At 37.9% G+C, this 20,379-nt stretch overlaps 1 protein-coding gene across 1 annotated transcript in view; it reads right to left on the minus strand.

The window, feature by feature from the left end:
• fam135b (family with sequence similarity 135 member B) overlaps positions 1 to 20,379 on the minus strand; it is a gene marked incomplete at both ends in the record, with an annotated part of 53,812 nt that overhangs the window by 26,488 nt on the left and 6,945 nt on the right. The window contains 4 exons of the mRNA XM_079258992.1: positions 550 to 723; positions 818 to 888; positions 5,251 to 5,390; positions 18,852 to 18,931. Of these exons, the coding sequence (XP_079115118.1) occupies positions 550 to 723; positions 818 to 888; positions 5,251 to 5,390; positions 18,852 to 18,931 (465 nt within the window). The remainder of the gene's footprint in view (positions 1 to 549; positions 724 to 817; positions 889 to 5,250; positions 5,391 to 18,851; positions 18,932 to 20,379) is intronic.

The raw sequence follows: 20,379 nt of genomic DNA on the forward strand, positions 1-20,379 counted from the left end.
GACAGAGCAGGACGATCGAGTCGTGTTGCTTTTGAAACAGGTCGGCATGACTTTTTTTCTGTTTGTGACGAAGAATGCAGGCTTATAAGGAAAAAACACAATGTTTTATGCAGTCTGATGAAGGTTAATGGAGTATTATTGGTATGCTTGTTGAGCTAATGTTAGCTTATTTGAAGGAAGACAGTTGATAAAATCTGCTTACAGCTGTTGAGATTTACTGGAAACTTTTAATGTATTTTAAAAAACAAAAAGAAAAAGGAAGCGGTAAGTGGGAGAGAAAGGAAGAAATTTCTGTAAAGGTAATCACCAACAGTTTATGCAAAGATAACAATGAAAGGCTACAATACTTTTTCATTCATTCATTAAAACTGTAGTGGTAGTTTCTTTTTGTTTTAATGTCTACTTTTTAGAAATTAGTATTGAAAATCTGATGGTGTCATAGAAAATAGTTCATGGTAATTGCTCCTAGACCAATTCATATCACATAACATCTCTTGGCAGAGCATTAAGCTCTGCTAGGTATGAAGTCTGCAAAACTTTGGAATCTACCTGATCAGCGGCTGATGTAAGGCAACCAGTGAGGCATGAATGGACACGGAAATTACAGACAGGTGGAAGTAGTCGAACATGACGGGGACGTGATGGTGGAGGCCTCTTCGCGGATGGAAGTGGAGGCTGAGGGTCCGACTGCTGATCAAGGGAACTGTCATTATTTCTGCCAGCCTGGCAGAATAAAAGAAGAGTACATTAACACACACGCGCACACACATCCTTCATCCTGAACACACACACATTTGAAATCGGCTTAAAAACTTACTGCTGCTCATTGTCAGTGAAATGAAGATCCAGCTTCAGCTGAAAGTCCACCTCGCTCAAGGCTTCCTCCACCTACAAAGTCAGAACAGAGTTTTTAATACTATAACCAATAAATAAATGGCCACAACCTTGTTGGTCCTACTTTATAAGAGTCTTCCTCGTAAAGAAAACAAGAGATGTGCAATAACTGGTAATCAGTTTTATGGAGGAAATCTATAAACAGTTTAATAATGAGGTTAAAGGTCAGGAAAATTAGATTAAAACTGGTAAATCAGCATCAAGTACTCTATTAAGGCCTCTACAGCAGCATGAATCCTCCAGGACATTGATTATTCAACCTCTTATTTCACAAACTAGTTCATTCACACGCAACAAAGATGTGAAATCAAATCTGGAGTATGTGTTCACCACCATGGTTTGGTGGTAAGCACAGCAAGATAACGGCCTGTTTGAGACTTGGCTCGGGTGGGTTTGAACCTTGGATGCTTGCATGTTCTTCCTGTGTATGCTTGGGATCTCTTCAGTTACTCTCACTAACCAATAAGTTATATGGAAATATTATTCATTGGCTAATTTGTTCAAAAATTGGAAATTTACTGGCTTTTTGTGAGTTGTAGGGACAAATCTGGATTTGTGCTATTATTTTGGTCGTGAAGCCAATGAGACCAGCCTTTTTTGCTTTGCCTATTTAACCACTTCAGTGACCATATTAGTCAAACATGTGTCCTCCCTGGACTCTGGTGCCTCGTTTCATCTGATGTAGCCTGAGCACAGCTGAAATGATCTCATGTTCAAAGTGCTAGAGACATGTAAGGGCATAAATTTGATCAACAAATTGGAAAAACCAAAAGCTTGGAGCAAACTAAAAAGGCAGCGCCGCTAGTAGATGCAGCAGCCTTTTGAAGATGGAGGTGCAGTGTGGCTAATTTGAAAAAGAAAAACAGGTTCACACTGTTCTTTTATTCCCTGTTATGACACTCAATGTACCCTCGGGGTAAATGTACACATCTTTTAATTTCTGTAGGATATTTATGTTTGGATTGATTGAGCATACATTTGGGTGTACACGGGGGAAATAAGGGTTATTTCTGTCTTTGCTATCTGTAGCTGTGAGCAGCCGATAACCTCTGGAAGGTTAATGAGCAGGAAGCCTTCGGGAGTGCTTCCAGATGAAATCTGATGCGCGCTTTGAGCTCAACTACCTCTAATCCTCCACATAAACGTCTGCATTTAATGAAATTTTCTAAAATTAGATGTCAAGTGAGGCATTGGCTTCTAACTGCACACTATGGCAAGTTCCTATTGTATGTATCGCCACCAGTTGGCAAGCAGCTGAATAAGGTGTATGATGATATAAATGGCTGGATGATTATCCAAACTTCCACATATTCCAGCCCCAGGTCAGAGTCATAGTTAGCATTTCTGATGTTTCTTCGACAACGGAAAGGACAAGTGTTTTTTCCTGGTTGCACCTGGAGTGAAAATGTAAAAGACAGCACATCGATACTTGTCTGGCAGGTTTACACGCCTGATCATTTGGGCTAAATATAGGCAGTCTGGGGCACAATAAATTTCCATGTGTCTGTCAGTGAAAGCAGATCAATTCCAAGAGGCAGATTGTTCATCCTCGTGCTGATTTTGTGTCTAAAATGGTTCAATCAGCATTATTTATATAGCAAACTTATTTTTCTACAGTGTAACTTTTAGAGGGTTTTATTAGGGCTGCTCGATTATGGCAAAAATTGTAATCACGATTATTTTGACTGAAATTGACATCTTGATTATTCAATACGATTATCCATTATCTTTAACATGAATATAGTTAACATTAAACCGTGGCTTTTAAACAATATCTTTATGATTCCACAAGTTTAGAAAACAAACAAACATGAAGCTTTGTTTTGACAAAGTGCAAATACTGATGTAAACTGAATAGATAAATATAAGTAAGGATGAAACAACGCTACTTGCTGTGGTGTTCTCTACTCCGTGTCATGCATTATAACTGTCTAATGCACGGTTTTGAGTTGTTTAGTCCACTTATACCATGGTCCCACACAGGAAACATTTTATAACAAATTTGTATTTCTTTTTTATAACATTTGCTAAATATTCTGGATCTATTTCATGTTAGTCTGGATGTACTTTTTATGCCAAACAATCGCTGTCAGGCTACACACCATTTCTCTCAATCAACTGTTAAAAGATTAACGCGTTGCTATAGTGACACCCCGTGACGGAGGAATATTGACAAAACACCAGAAAAGTCTCTAATAACTCCAGTAAAAGCTGCTAGATTTGTCGCTTTTAACAGTAAAAGTCTCCAGATTTAGCGAGAAAGTCGGCAAGTTGGCAACAGTGTCTGAATGAAAGCAAAGCGGCTGTGGGAGGAGTTTACAGCACAGCGCTGCAACGCCAGAGACGCTCGATTAGCAGCTGAAGACAGCAGGAGAGGAAACTGCAGAGAGAAAAATAATCACACCCTTTTATTTTTATGATCGTTGAAAGCCCAGATTGTAATTTTATTAAAATCCAATTAATCGACCAGCTCTTGGTTTTATTGGACCAAACTATGGATACTTTGTTAACTTGCATGACTACTCAATTAAAATGAGTCTGACTGACTGAAATTTCATCTTGTATGTTGTTGAAGCAATGCATGCAATGGTCCTTTAGAATGACATTTTGTTGCTTTATTATAATTATTTCTAACTCTGAAAGTAGTTCATGAATGCATATTTGATTTACTGCTTTCCTTCAGGGTGGTGGATGTACTCATAGAGCTGGAGCTCATTATTTTTAACTGGATTGTCTCTACACAGCGGGGATGAGTGTGAGCTGCCAAAAACCATACTGTCAAAAAAATGGTAATATATGATCTGTCATGTCGGGTCCTGCTGTCAATTTTGCAGCCTTCAGTTAAGATACTTTAAATGTTTTTATTGTATTGACATAGAAAATCTGAGCATGTTGCAATACCATGCAATCCAGAGACAACACAGAACATATTTGCATAATTTCCTGTGAGAATCACAAGAAACATCAACATGAAAATGATGTTTTTATTGCTTCTCCTACATGACTCATACCTTAGTGATGACTGGCTATTCTAGCATCTGAAGCAAACTGACAATATTCTGCTTCTTTGGCTTTGTCAGTTCCACTTTGTGCTGCCAGTGATGCTCCGTGATTTATATGCGATAAAATGTTTCACTCATCACCACCAGCATGTATGGTATTATGTTACCCTACCAAAGACTGATGGCCTGTCTAGGTCACATGCTGTTTTTCACCTGAGATATGTTCCAGTTGCACTGTGATCCTGAATTGGACTAAGCAGTATAGGAAATGAGGGAATAAATTACTAAATGCAGTACTATTAGTTTTTAGTACTTTTTCATTGCTACTAAAATGGATACAGAAACAAAGTTCCGTCCCTTTAAGGAAAATAACACAACTGTACTTTGTCCATTAATATCTTTCTTACAAAAACTATTTGAAATATGATCAAATATAAATACTTTAAAGACATGCTAATAAAATTATTATTAAATATATACCATAAAGTCATAAATTAATATGTCATCCTGGCATCTGATAGGCGAGCAGTTCACCTATTAAAGCAAACTTTTAAGCCACAAACCTAAAATTAACATGCTGGTGTTTGCATGGGGGATTTTGGAGGATTATGTCCAGAACTGTGACAAACATCTCATATGCTGATAATTTGGGATTTTAAAATAGCACCTGTAATAACTGTTTCTGGCCATCCAATCATAAAAACTAAAAAACTTGAGGCTTGAAAAATATCAGAAACTTCAAAATTAAGAGGGATAAAGTGGTTTTTAGTGAACTTCCATTAACAAACCACCTACATGCCTTAAATGAACTGATCTGGTGACACCCAGAAATAATTCAGGAGGTTGGGACCCCAGTTTGGGAAAGGCTGTGATTGGCTATCTGATCATATGGCATGAAGCACTACTGCTGGGTTTTACACATAATTTTATTGCCTTAAACTCTCTGAAGTGAAATTAAATGTATTTTTGTATTAGCACAGCAATATCTTCATATCAAAAAAGTGTTTTATGTCAGATTTTGACTTGCAAATAAGGAGGTGTTGAGTTCAGTGTACTGATACACCCATCCCAAGTGGAGTTGTGTGCTAGTTACAACTGTGTTGCTAACAATAAATGTGAAATCTGGAAACTTATAGCAACATGACTATTAAATCTGTCACAATGGAAACTGCATATCTTCCATGTAACTTGGTAAAGCAACAAGTAAAGGAGGAGAAGGATAGAATATCGATACCCATGTACGTAATATGTAGAAAAGCCAGATTCTGCAGCTTTGGAACAAAGCTACAGCATAGATTAGAGAATTTAATAGTATTAATGTGTGCAAACAGAAAGCTGTTCAAGCATGGCTTACCTTTTCTCCATCCAGTAGCAGGTGGACTTTGAAGATCATACAGTCATTTACAACAATCTCCTCATTTCTATACAGGATCTGAAAAATCCGGCTGAAAACAGTGCCGTCGTACACCCCAGCAGAGCTGAAGCTGCACTCTCCTAATGCAGGACACAAAGCACAAAAAGGGGAGGGGTATTTAATTACAAGCAATTTGGAAAATTGGAAATGAGAAGAAAAGTAGCTAAATAGTTTAATACATATCCTTTACAGTTACATGTTTTATGTCTGTCATAACTTCCAACACCAATACGACAATGTTTGCAATTTCAACAAAACCATTAAAGGGATGTATGGGAATAAAAACAAACTGCTGTATCAGCAAAACAAAGATGGCTGCAATGTTGCAAAGACTTCTGGACTACAATTAGGACAAGCACTGGTGTATCAATGAGGACTAAAGAGGTGTACTTCATCAAAAAACGTGCTTTTAAGCTGCTAAAAGCATATTCTTATGTAACTGTGATGAAAACCACTTTTTTAGAACTTCTTTAAAACATTGGGATTTTGTGGATAAACTGGGTTTTGTTCTGGTGTGATGTAGAGGAGCACCAAGGCAATGGGAAAATAAAAAAGACCTCTCAGCACCCTGCTTCAGACTTGCCTTCCAGCCATACAAACCACGCCCACCAACACGTGTGTATTGATGTGAACTTATTATCTGATCCACATTAGTTTCAGACATTTAGACTTTTGCAGACCTTATGAAAAAAAGAAACATTGCTGCAATGGGACAGATTTGTGCTTTTGAGGGGTATAAAAGAAACGCTGGACTTTATTCTTTACCTGTTGGAAACAAACAGCAGCTTAAATCATAGCAGTGCTGACTTCCAGCAGCACTAACTCAGGACACCAACCTGCAGCTAGTCACCAGTTTAACAGAGCTGTTATCACAGGCCAGCACAACAACACCAATGTCTGAGACTCATACGACTCAGAACCACATTGCTAATTTTACTTTTGCATCCATTTAAAAAAAAAAAAAAAAAAAAAAAAAAATCACTAATTTTAGTACTTTACTACATGTGGAGCTTATGTTGTAGTTAACAATGTGATTTGCTTTGCTTGATTTAAAGGTGAATCAGAAAACAAATCCCAAATGACTGACAGTTTAATAGAACCACAAAGAAAGGATACCCACTTAATTTCAGGTTGTGTTCAGTTCAGGCAAAATGTAAGTTGTGTGATTTTACTGTGTATTGAGACCTTATATCACCATATTATTGGTCGATATTTAATTGTATCTTATCTGCTTAGCACAACCATGTGCACCTTTTAGTTTCTTTAAATTCTTAGAAGTTATATTTGTTAAGAATAAACAATGAGAAAAAAGCAAAAAGAATAAACAGAACACATTTCCTGTGTGTGCTTTTAAGGAACCCTTGTTACATATGAGGCCAGATCAGTCTCCATAGGAATGAACTTAGGCCAGGTTTTTCACAAATGCACATGCTCTGATTCACAAATATAAATTTGATGCACACTTTTATTATAACTTTGGAAATGCATACAATCATGAGTTTGACTAACTCATCAGGTTTTACAGTGCAGTCTGGGGTATGGCTGCTTCGGGATTCAGTACATTTCCATTTTGCTAGAAACTTGAGTTACCGTCTGTCACCCCCCAGACTTCACACATCCACACCTGCAGTTTCTGGCATTTTTGGTGGTTGATGAAGCAAAAAGTAGGGGGTGCACTGACATTTTAATGGGCCCTACAAACAGGGGACATCGCCACCCAGGTGAACTCAACAAACAGCAGCAACTGCATCAGATCGCTTGTCTCCAATAAATATGATTGGTTTTGTTATTGGAGGGAATTTTAACATTTCAAAGCAGTACTTGACAGAACAAGGATGAAGTGTTGGGAGATTCTGCTTGAGCTTGAGATTGTTCCTAAACGACGGACCAGCATTCACTGTCAACTCTCCGGTGGAGTATTGAAAGCTTTCTTGTGGAGGCAAGTTGCTCCCATCAGACAATACCTGCTGAACAGAACTGTAAATTCATTATTTTTCATTGAGACTTCAGGAAACTTTGTCAATTTTAATGAAAAAAGAAAAATTCATATAATATTTCCCCTTATTATGAAACAGATGTATGATGTTCTGTTAATAGACAGCAATCTCTAAATCACATATAAAGCCTCCAATAGTTCTAATTGTCATCATCTTGGGTGGAGTGCTTCTGTGGGTGATTTTATCACTGTTCACTGTGTGCTGCTGGAACATTCCTCCCCTGCAGGACTGCCGTCGCCGTGGCAGAGCTGCTGTCCAACTGCGAGCCGTGAGAGGTCGTTGCAACCTCCTGCTGAGGTTAGGCTCATTTGTACTCTTCTTTTTATTCCCTCTCCCCCTAATGGCCTCCCCCTTGATGATCCTGCCACAAATCGAAGCATCAAGCAGCCCGGCCAGGACGAGTGATGTGTAGGAACCGTCACTCGTCAGAGTCTCAGTAGATGTGTTGCAAAGGCGCAGTTCCTCCATGAATGGACTTCATGGGGTACTTCATCTCTATTAGCATTGTTGCCTCTAAGTTAATGAATCGAATATTGATTTTTAATGGGTTTTTTTCCATTTTTTTATATAAAAATGAAAATATTGCTGGGAATTTCCATAAATAATGATTCATATATTTGACTCATCATCTCCCTGAGGTGCTTTGCTGTGCAGGGAGCCTTCCGCCATAGTGAGACTCACTAAATCAATGCACTGGAGTGAGTGAAGTTACTACACACCCCAGTTTGTTTTACAGGATTGATTACATATTACTTAACATTATGCACCAAGGGACACAAAGTGTTTGAAAAGAGAGCTGCTGCACTGAAATCCATCAGGTTTGACTCAGATAATAACCTGCAGTCTGCAGGACAACAGCCTCAGTACGGTGGCATGCAACATGAAGATGCTGGTGAAGCTCCAGAATTTATAGGTTTTTTTGGATTAAGATTAAATTTTTAGACTTGCATATTTTGATTTTCAGGAAAAGTATTCAATATTAATATCACTATTTAGCCTAAATACAGTTACAGTTATAGTCATAGTTGATCCCATAACCTGAAAATCGTCAACTAACAATTATAGTTTTGACCTATTATTGCCATAATGTAATTTTCATTTGTGTCAGTATCGTTGAGTCATAATTTATAAAAGGCATTAATAGAATATCTAAGTTTTAAAAGCAGAGAGGAAATCTTACTGGAAATCACAACGTGCCACAGTCCCATAGTTTATGATAAGAGGATAATTATTTATGACTGACATGAATGAGTGCATGATGCAAAAAACAGGTTACTTCCCAAGAAACAAAAGAAAACTGATCAATAATTCCTGTATTTCTATTGACAGTTAGATTAAACAGAAAAACCTAATTATGATGAGAATTATTTAAATCAATGAAAAATTCTTTAAAGCTGTTTGGGATTGTATTTTCTGTTCTGCTGGGAATTAGAGCCAATTTTCATGCTTTTAAGTGATGTTTACAGTATTAATAGATGCACTCATTGGTGCATATGTTTACAGAAACATGAGAAATGAGGCGGCATAAAGGTTTGGATCTCTGGAAAACAAAAATTCATTAGAGCCTGAAAATATACATTCAGAGTTTAACAAAAAAAGAAAAAAGTTAACTGAAGTAATAAACACATCGTCTATCCAAAGACAGATGTCAGTGCAGCGAAAAGTCACTCTGGAATAATAATAATGTAGATAACTGTGTTGTGGAGAGAAAGTCTGAAACTGCATGAATGCTGGAAAAATTGTGTCTTCTATTATCTGCAAAATTTTGGGTAAAATATATCAAACCTGCTAAAACTGTGTACCTTAGTAATGAAAAAAATGTGTTTTGAATGAAGATTTCAACTTAATTTCTTAATTTACCATGTAGATACGTAGAGAATACATCCATGCAGCTGGTGGGGAACATATGCCTCGCTGTACACAACAGGATAAAGGAAACGTCATGCTGAGCTGATAGACGCAACTACACTGCAAAAACTCAGCCTTAAAAAACAAGAAAAAAAATACAAAAATGAGGTAAATGTTGCTTAAAATAAGATAAATTATCTGCCAACAGAACAAGAGAATTTGGCTTGTCAAGACTTCCCAAAACAAGTAAAAATACTCTTAAAATAAGATGAATTCTCTGGCATAAAAACTAAGAATTATCTTACCTTCAAAAAAGTAAGCATACGTGTCCTCAATTTAATCTTACTTAGATTTCAGTTTTTGCAGTGTAAAACTCCCAGAGCGAAAATGTTCACAAGTCTGAAGTTTCCCACGGCTCATCAACACCTCATCAAACTACGTGTTCGTATCTAAGTTAGACCTATGAACACCTGTACCTCCTCTTCAGATCTAACTTCCAACTCAGATCCTGTTGTAGGTTTTCACTGAGACCACTAAACGACATTTTATTTGGAACAAACTATTCCTTTTTAGCCAAGACTGATTTCACACTGCAGCGGATCGATCGGACTGATCAGCTGATGTAACAGGCAGGTAGGTGTAGGTAGGTGTGCTATGGGCGCTTCCAGTCATCAGAGCAGCTGGCTGTATAACGGTGTGGGCTGTTTGCTCTCTCAGCTCACAGCTTGGTTTGTTGGTTTGTTCAGACACTGACTTGCAACCACTTTACACCAGTGAATTCCATATTTGCACATTGCGTACACATACTTTAAGTTCTTTCTTTAATAAAATGCATCTTTGTATATGAACAGTAGGTCTGGGCGATTAATCAGATTTTTATTCTCAGTACGATCTGGGTTTTCAACGATCTTCAAAATAAAAGGGTGTGATTATTTTTCTCTCTGCAGTTTCCTCTCCTGCTGTCTTCAGCTGCTAATCGAGCGTCTCTGGCGTTGCAGCGCTGTGCTGTAAACTCCTCCCACAGCCGCTTTGCTTTCATTCAGACACTGTTGCCAACTTGGAGACTTTCTCGCTAAATCTGGAGACTTTTATTGTTAAAAGAGACAAATCTAGCAGCTTTTACTGGAGTTATTAGAGACGTTTCTGGTGTTTTGGCGACTGACTTGAAGGCACATATTGTTCTGCAGTTACTGTAAGGAAGGAGCAGCGGGAGCCTCTCCCGTCCTAAAGCACTCCCAGGCGGCCAGTCTCAGTCGGCTCCGGCTGCAGGTCCATGTAGAATAACTGCAGTAGGTTGTGGAAGTTCACCTAAACATAGTTTATACCGTTGTCAGTGACAACTGGCTGCATTATTTTCCTATACATTGTTCGGCGAGTTAGATCACTATAATATCCCTCTGTTACAGGGCGTTACCATAGCAACGCGTTAATCAGCTGGTTCAGATCAGCCGTCTTTTAACAGGTGAACGAGAGAAACGCGCTGCAGCCTGACAGCGGTTGTTTGGCATAAAACTGAAATAGTTCCTATACTTCAGCAAATGTTGTAGAAAAGAAATACATATTTGTCGTGTTAAATAATTGAGATCTCAATTTCAGTCAAAATAATCGTGATTATAATTTTTGCCATGATCGAGCAGCCCTAATGAACAGCGTGGCCTTCCCTCATTGCCTTCCGCGACAAATAAAAACCCCAAAGAGATACAAGCCATTTCATGAAGGCTAGAAGTGAACATATGAGCAGTGACCTCACTTAAACAGATCGCCATGGCAACGTCTCCATACCGGGACACACACACACAGACAGCACACGCTCACATCACCTGAACAGATCAGAACTTCACGGCTCTGGTATTGCAGGAAAGCGCAGACAATGTTACTGCAGAAACACACTGCAACAATGTGTGTATAAACAACAGACGAGGGAGAGAACCTTTAATGCATTTACATTACATTACATTTTTATGCATTTACCCACAACGCAAAACTACACAAAATGCAGGAAGTGACTTTTTTGTAGTCCACTTCCTGTTTTTGGTCCGCTTGATGAGGGCTGAGACCTGCGTTTGTTGGCAGACAGGATCCACGTCCATAATCTGAGTCAGGATCCACTTGGTGCTTTCACATTTCTCCAAACGAAGCGGACTTTCCAAGCGGACTAGGACTCGCATCAAAAAGGCTGATGTGAATGTGCCCTAAGAAAACGTTGTGTTTTCTCATGTTAAAATGCTTCATTAACATTTCTTTTTCTCTTGAGAATAAAAGATGCACTGCAAAAACTCAGCCCGTAAAAAACAAGAAAAAAATTAGGTAAATGTTGCTTAAAATAAGATAAATTATCTGCCAACAGAACAAGAAAATTTAGCTTGTCAAGACTTCCCAAAACAAGTAAAAATACTCTTAGAACAAGAGGAATTCTCTGGCATAAAAACTAAGAATTATCTTACCTTAAAAAAAATAAGCATATGTGTACTCAATTTAAGATTTTTAATCTGACTTAGACTTCAGTTTTTTGCAGTGCGCTCATTTAAAAAAGGCATGAAGTCATCTGATAAAATCCCATTTGAAAACCTTTGTTTTAATTTTTGTTTAACTTTCATGTTTCAGGCTGATTCAGGGCAGCGTTGTGCTGTTCTGGAGGTATTTTAACAACATTTAAGAAACCACTTTAACACGATAAAAGTAAAGCAGTACAAAAATGCAAAGTCCTCCATCCAGCAGCTGACATTTGTTCTTGCCGAGCGTCCATCACAGCAAACTTAGAGACTCAGATTAAATGTGAAATGTTATCTTGTGTTTATTCTGCTTTGAAGGCTGGATGTGATAATATGTGATCATTAAATCTTACAACCCAAACTTCAGTCTGCTAAAGTTTCCTTTAGTCTGAAATGGTGCCAGAAATTTGAGGTGATTTTCATCTTTCTATGTATCATAGATCTATAAGCAAACGGTTGGTTACTCAGGGGTCCTTTCAGACCAAAACATAAACATGAGTTGCAATGAAGAAGCGGAAACCTCTGCGTTCGGACAGAGATGATCATTCTAGACGTCGTATTTGGAGAAACAATTGGACAACAAGTCCTTTCTCCTCTCTGAGTGGCACTTATTTACTTCCTGGCTCAGCTTCGGTGTGAAAGAACCAGACCTTTTCAGGGAACGAGAAGAGTCCATTCCTGTCAGGGGTCTAGTCTTCAGAAGACGTGGGGCGATGAGCTCAGGAGAAAATCGTAAGGAAAGACTTGGACTGTACCTTAATGTGAAAGAAGCGACGGCGTGGCCTCTTAGGAGATGCAGAGTCCAGGCCTCGTGCACAGCGTGACGGAGAGATGGGAAGCAAGACTTCAACACGTTTGTCATGGGGGTATGTTTTTCTGTGTCCTTTGGTCCTGGTTTCCTGTTTTATTTTGTAGGTTGTTCCTGTTTTGTCTTTGTCTGTGTTCAGTGGTTCACCTGGGTTTGTTCAGATCATCTGTTTCACCTGTGTCTCGTTGTGTTCTGTGTGTTTACACCCCTCAGTTTTTGTCTTGAGTTGCTGGATTGTTGTGTTCTTCCAGCATTAAACCAGTCTCAAACCTGCATCCCAGTTTTCTCGTTTGGGTCCAAACCTTGGTCCAAAGTGGAAAAACTTGGAATCTAAATTGTCATTTGGTTCATGCCTTGGTGTTTGTTTGTTTTTTTGTTTGTTTGTTTGTTTTTTTTTTTGCAGTGACTCTGTGTGTTTTGTTCTTTACAGTTTGGATTAAAATACCAAATATTATTGGTGGTAGTTTTCACAAATAAACACCTGAAAATTAAACTTTTCCTAAAACATTTAAGAAAGAAAAGTAAAAGAAAACATACAATCCCTTCTTAACAAATAAATTAGACCAACATAATAGCTCTTGCCTATTAAATAAAGAGTTATCTGTGTGCAAAAAGAGATTTTTTTTTTAACAAAGTTGAGCTAAAACAGGTGAATCAGAACTTCCATCACTGCTCTGCTGTTTTCTACTGGTTTGTGTTTCCAGCCTCTTATTCCATTAGTTATAAAAGCAGCAGCATCCAATTAAAAAAGGCCTGTTTTTATCATCAAAAATATCAGATAACATGAAATATTAGCACTTATATGTACATATTTGTGTTGTAAACTACGTAAAACTCTTCCTCGTTCAAAGTGAAACCCACCCAGATCTGAGAGTTCTGAAGGGTGTCGAGGCGTTATCACATCCTGCACATTAAACCCTGCTGAAATGCCTCTAAGCTCCCGCCACAGTAATTCTGCGCTGGAAATAATCTGCTTACAACCCACAGTGCTCTACATCTGCTGTGTGTGTTTGCTGGTCACAGACGTTAAGTAAACTACACATAACTCTTCATGCAAAATTGCTCTTCGTCACACTAATATGCAGGAGTATCTCCTCCATACAGGTGTCATCATAAATACTGGTCCATTCCTCCTACTTCACAATTTGCCTTGAAAATCTTTCATGTTATTGTGCATTAATCGCAGGCAATAATTATTTCAGTTGAGTGGGTCACAAGCCATCACACAAATGGGATTTATCGTTATTATTATTAATATTTAGTTATTTTTCTTATCCAGATGGAAACAGATAAGTGAAATATTGAGCATGAGCTTTAAGGGCAACACAGTCCGGGATTATTTCCTGTGTGTGGGTATGATGGATGCACTTCCTCCTGTTGGCCAGAGAGCCGGCTGCTGCGTTTATGCTTGGGATTCAGTCAGTGAGGCGTGCACGCTCCATGCATGACCTTGTGAAAGGAGCTGCAGTGGAGAGGAGGGTGGAGGGCTGCAGCCATGTGATTACAATACGGATATGATCCTCACTGTGACTCTGTCGTAGCGTTCCTTATTGGTAGGGGACAAAAAAAAAAAAAGATTGTAGTGAAATGCTTCAGATATAAACTGCAGTGTGTTTATCCAAACAGATGTGTACATTATGGAGCTGGGCCGCCATTAATAATAGTTTACACAGCATGACACAAAGAATGATCTATCTATCTATCTATCTATCTATCTATCTATCCATCCATCCATCCATCCATCCATCCATCCATCCATCCATCCATCCATCCATCCATCCATCCATCCATCCATCTATCTATCTATCCATCCATCCATCCATCCATCCATCCATCCATCCATCCATCCATCCATCTATCTATCTATCTATCTATCTATCTATCTATCTATCTATCCATCTATCCATCCATCTATCTATCCATCTATCCATCCATCTATCTATCTATCTATCTATCTATCTATCTATCTATCTATCTATCTATCTATCTATCTATCTATCTATCTATCCATCCATCCATCCATCCATCCATCCATCCATCCATCCATCTATCTATCTACAGTTGTGCTCATATGTATTCATCCCCTTTCATTAAAGAAAAGGCTGAATTTACAACAGTCACTCAAATAACTGGAGACTTAAAAATGAAACAATAACTAAAAATTTGCAAAAATATAATTTAGTAATATCTATGTGTCAATAACTCATTCCTAGCCATTACATTGGTCTAAATGTGAAAAGTAATAAAAATGTGTTTAATATAGTTTTTTTTTCTATATAAATGGAAGTTATTGTGTTAACTCCTAATTCTTATTCTTTACACTACACAGTCAGGAAACAACAGAGTGTGTTCAGAGAGAGGCTTCTTCAGGTACACTTCAGGTCAGGAAGGTAGAGGAGATCAGTCCTGCCAGCAGCCATCACCCTTCAGAACAAGACCTAACGGCCTCCCCTCCTTCCCTCAGTACTCTGCGTTGCCAGGTTACTAATCGCTGGTCTGGAAACTGATCACTGACACCTGTGCATCGCCTCATCATCCTCACCTGTACACTAGGGCTGCACAATTAATCGGATTTTGATCGTGATCATGATTTTAGTGGCCACAATTAAACAAACCTTATCGTCAACGATATTTACATTCAAAACGCGAGTTCAGCATGCGTCTCTGATCACTCACTTCTCAACCAGTAGCCTGCCCACCACCAGGGGGCGAACGCGTGGTTAACGCTTCATTAAACTGCCTGCATACCAAACACGCACATCTTCTACCAGCAGCCAGTTAAGTATCGTTGGATTGGTTGGACATTTGAGGTTCGCATTTTTCCTGCTGCAGGTAAAACAGATTGTATTGATTAAACAGCTGATCAAGGTGGTAAAAAACACAAACATTTTTACAGCAGGTGGCATTAAAATACACAAACCCTGCCGCGTGAACAACCTGCCCTGCCACGGACGAAGTTGCTCGTTAAATATGAAATAAGCAGCTTCACTGCACAAAAAGCAGACATCGCCAACCGCTTCAGACAAAGCTTCTTATGGAGGATGTAACAAGCTTTAGACTGATGAGAGCACGTCATGTCCAGAATGGAAGATAGATAGAAAGATAGTGGATAGAAAGGGAGCGCTCCATATAAATATATATATATATATATATATATATATATATATAGTTGCCAGGTAGGTTGTTTACAAGTGGTACAATAAAAATACATATTTTTCCAGACACAATGAATAATCGTGATTACAAAATTGCTTAAAATAATCATGATTATTATTTTGGTCATAATCATGCAGCCCCATAAAAACCCTGGTCTTCAGCTCAGATCGCAGTCATCACTGCACACCAGACGACCAACGTAGCAAAGATATTATCTGGTGATAAGGTCTTATATTCTTAAAAAAAAAAAAAAAAAGAACCAAAACACTCCCCATTACATAACAATTTCCCTTTGGGGATGAAGACATTATTGTTCTTCCTATTTCAGTTTATTAACCAATGAGTCCTGAATTGATTCAAATCATTTTATGGTAGAACTTATAATGTCTGTAAACAATTAACCGACTGAATAAATATAATATCATGATTAAACCTCCTATTTCCTGCCGTAGTAACCAACTTTTCCCGCCTCTTCTTGATGGAAGGATGGGACACCTCAGTGGCTTCAGGTTGCATCACAACTTTATAAAACCTTTCCTCTCAGCATTAAAGTTTTAGTCCATTAAAGACACTTTTTTAACATAAAATCGTTGTTTTAAATGCTCAGAATCATGGAGGGAAATTTAACAAAAGGAACCAAATCAATGGTATTTTGTCTGTATAATAATCACACACAAAAACACACACTGTATGCTGTGGGGTTGTTTACATGGAGAGCAGAAATTCCTGCTGTCATCACCTTCACCTGCACTTCAACTCTCACAGAGGACCAGAAGAACAACGGGCTGCACCAGGAGGCTCATAAGTCCAGCTAGTCTACACACACACACACACACACACACACACACACACACACACACACACGCACACACACAAACACATGGTGCTCCAGTCATGACAAGCTAAAAATAGCCATTATTACTGCAAATCAGTGTTGCCAGAGAAACAGCTTTCTGCATTGCCAGCAGTCCAGATTTTAATGGCTGGATGAACTCACGAGTGCTTTTACACATTCAGTGAATACAAATAAATACAAGACATGAGAGGATTCATTCAATTATAATCTGCAAGTTAGTTGCTAAGAATTGATGCAAATAAAACACACAGTATGAGGTTAAGTGCTGCCTTTTTTAGTGTGTTAGTTATTGGCATCATTTTATTTCAGACTCATTTTTACAGTCAAACAGCTCATTTTTCTTCTTGAACACAGGAGTCACAGTGCTGTTTATGTGCGTATTTACATGAAAACTTACAAAATGTGTAAATATTTAAAGTGAATTTGATATAAAAGAAGCTCCTTTAACTGCAGTAAAATGTCCTGAATCATCAGGACAAGCTAAAGCCGAGGAAATCTTTATATCTGACGGACAGAACCGGATAGCTGGCATAATGGCAGAGGGACTTACTGTGCATACTAACTTTCTTTTATTTACTGGCTTTTATTCTCAGCTGCAACGAGAGCTGCATGCTCTGCTAAATCTGCCGGGTTTTTCATTTCATTTTTTTTCATCTGGGAATTGCACATTTATTTGATTTCTCTCTCTGGTTTAGAGTCAGTGTAGAAAATATAGCCAAAGAGGAATGACAACAACCCGGAGAACAGTAAAGAAAATGTTCACTTCCTCACATGATACGCTAAAATCACAGTCATTTGTTCCAAGAAAGGCTCAAGAGGAGAGCTGTCCTCGCTTCACCGTGCTCAGAGAGATTACTGTTTTTACCGACTTCAAAGACAGCCTCCAACAATGTGTGTCATTCAGACACAAAATGCACGACAATGAGATTGTTCCTTCTTGTCATGGGTGAAATTTTCTCACACTCAGTCCTCTTTTAGGAGCAGTTTGACGACTCAACCTGTTCACACAGGCCGAGTCTCAAAACGATGTTGTTGTGTTTCTCTGCTCCAAAAGGGACAGAAAATGAATAAGAGGAAGTGTTTACACAGTATAAATATTTCACAGGACGTTTCTTCAGCAGATCATTCCTGATCTCAGTACAGGGTTTCATATTGGCAGATTTCAGTTTTTCCCAAAAAGAAGCAATGATTTGTGGAGATTTTTGTTTAAAGGTTGTTTTATATTCGGCTGCAGCTTCCCTGCGACCCTTAGTTGGAATAAGCAGTTAGATGGATGGATAGATGGACAGGTGGATTGATCTTTTATATTGGCCAATTGAAAAGTACTGAAACAAATTTGAGATAATCTTCTTTTCTTGTTTCATTGACTACTGAGTTTAAATTATTCATTCATTATGCTAACCGCTTAGTCTGATGAAGGGTCGCCAGGAAGCTGGAGCCTATCCCAGCAGTCTGTGGGCAAAAGGCAGGGACTACTCAGTTGTGGCAGACTGGTTTCCAGCATGGTCTATGTTACAAGTGGTTGCAGTTTGGTTGAGGTTTCCCTTAAAAACTTGAAGAAACTAATAAAGCTGATGGATATTTACAAGAGGCTAATAGACTATATATATATATATATATATATAGCCATATGACAGACTTTTCAAAATGTGACAATATTGAAGATGTACAAGGCAGGATTTCTATGAGCTTCAAAATTTACATTTAGAGGACCAGTCTGTATTTTAATCATCCCCCCAGAATCATAAACATAATCTTACAATATGTTTGAATTTCCTTTTCATTTTAACATAATTTCTTATATATGTTTTCCAAATGCCATTACATATACCTATGTGAACCCTGTGACTTAAAGTAGCACAAATATTTTATTTAAAGACAAAAACCAACAACAGTGGAGAAAAAAAATCAACCAATAAAATAATGAAAAAGTGCAAAATGAACATTTAGAGACACTCAAAGTAAAGGAAGCTAGAATGTAATACTGCTATAATGCAGGAAATACAACAAAGCAATGTCAAGCAAGTGTATCTGTCTGTCTGCCTGCCTGTCTAAAAAAAGAAAAAAAAAACACAATCAGCCAGACTGACCAACCACAGCAATGTTCCAAATGGCTCCAAAATGTCACACAGCCAGACTGGTACAAAAGGACCTCTAGGAGTCACCATTATCATAATGAGTTTACCAAACAAAGCTAAAAGCCATTCATTCAGCAAAAGTGCAATTAAACAGATTGCTGAGGAAAATCCAGATAACTTATCCACAGATGTAACCGAGGACGATTTTTACATCGCTAAAGCCCTTGTGACATCTAAAAATACACTGGAAGAATCATTAGGTACATTTGCGAGAGTGTGACAAAGCAGGCACTGTTTTCTCCTCACCTGTGTTGTCTTGTGTTGTTACCATCAACCTGTGGGGAACACGAGGCGACACCTTCAACCCTGCTCGTATCTGATAGAAGCTAAATGAAGAATACAAGAACAAAGATGGAATTAAAGTTGTTCATTAAAATATCCAAACACATTTAAAAGAAAAAAATCAAACATATAAAACTAACATTTCTGTGATGGTATTCTATTATATGAAGACAAATGAAAGGCAATCATGCTAAGATAAAACTATAGATAGATAGATAGATAGATAGATAGATAGATAGATAGATAGATAGATAGATAGATAGATAGATAGATAGATAGATAGATAGACAGATAGAAAACAAACTGGCAGATTGATGTTTTCTCTCTAATTGGAGTCCCTGGCAACAGCAATTAAATTTGAGCCCAGCCTTAACTTACATCATTTTTTCCTATTTAAAGAACATATTTAAAAGTATAATTATTTTGGAAAAAAATACAATTTTAGAAAAAAAAATCTATATTCTGTGTCGGCCAGGAAGATAAAAGTTTAAATAGCAAATCTGAAATGTATCCCTCTACAGAAATACATTGAATATATACTCAGTTTATATCCAACAGTCCTACTTTTTGACACCTTTTGCTGGCTTAGTTGAAACTGACTAAAAGGAGTCACATTACATGTCCAAAACAGGGCTGAATATGTTTTATTATGACAACGGTTATGTTGAACAGAATCAGTCATGAACTGTACAAGTTGTTGAATTATTAAAGTAAACGGGAAAATGGATATCAATAATGTAAAGCACATGACACTGCACATGTGTTCAAAGGCTGTAATGCAAACTACTGAGCATGTTATGAGATATGTGCTAATGTTAGCTGTTCAGCAAAGATTTAGCACAGGATAACTCCTTCAATCCAAAACTAAATTGTAATTATAATATGTATTGCAAACAATAACAGGTTTAAGATGCCCTGCGATGGACTGGCGACCTGTCCACGTCATAACCTGCTTTTCGCCTGAAGGCTGCTGGGAGAGGCTCCAGCCCTCCGAGACCCTTAGTCAGATTAAGCAGTTTCATAAAATGAATTAATGAATGAACAGGATTGATACTGAAGAGAATATAATGGGCCACTTTGAAATTTTAACTAAAGCAGATGTTTGTCTCAGAATTTAAAGCTGGACTTAACACTGAAATCACAGTTAGCATTGGTAAGCTAACGCTAACAGAGTGAAAGTCACGATTAGCAGAAAGTATAAATAAGAAATGTTTAACTTAGTGGCCAGTAACTAGTCAAATTACAGCTCACACTTTAATGGATACTACAGATTTGCATTTCAACGAAGTTACTCATTATTCACTGTAACATTTTTGGCTATGCCAAATCTTAGATATCTCTTGGAAAATAGATGCTAAAGGAGCAAAAATTAGCAATGATTAGTATTTTGTTTAAAAAGAAAACACAAGACTGAATGACATACAGTTGGGCTTCTAATTTCAGATGTGAGGAAATCTTGTTCAACTTAATCTAAAAATGTGGCACTAATCAC

Source organism: Telmatherina bonti (genome assembly GCF_933228915.1).
Source record: "Telmatherina bonti genome assembly, chromosome: 19".
Classification (NCBI taxonomy): Eukaryota; Metazoa; Chordata; class Actinopteri; order Atheriniformes; family Telmatherinidae; genus Telmatherina; species Telmatherina bonti.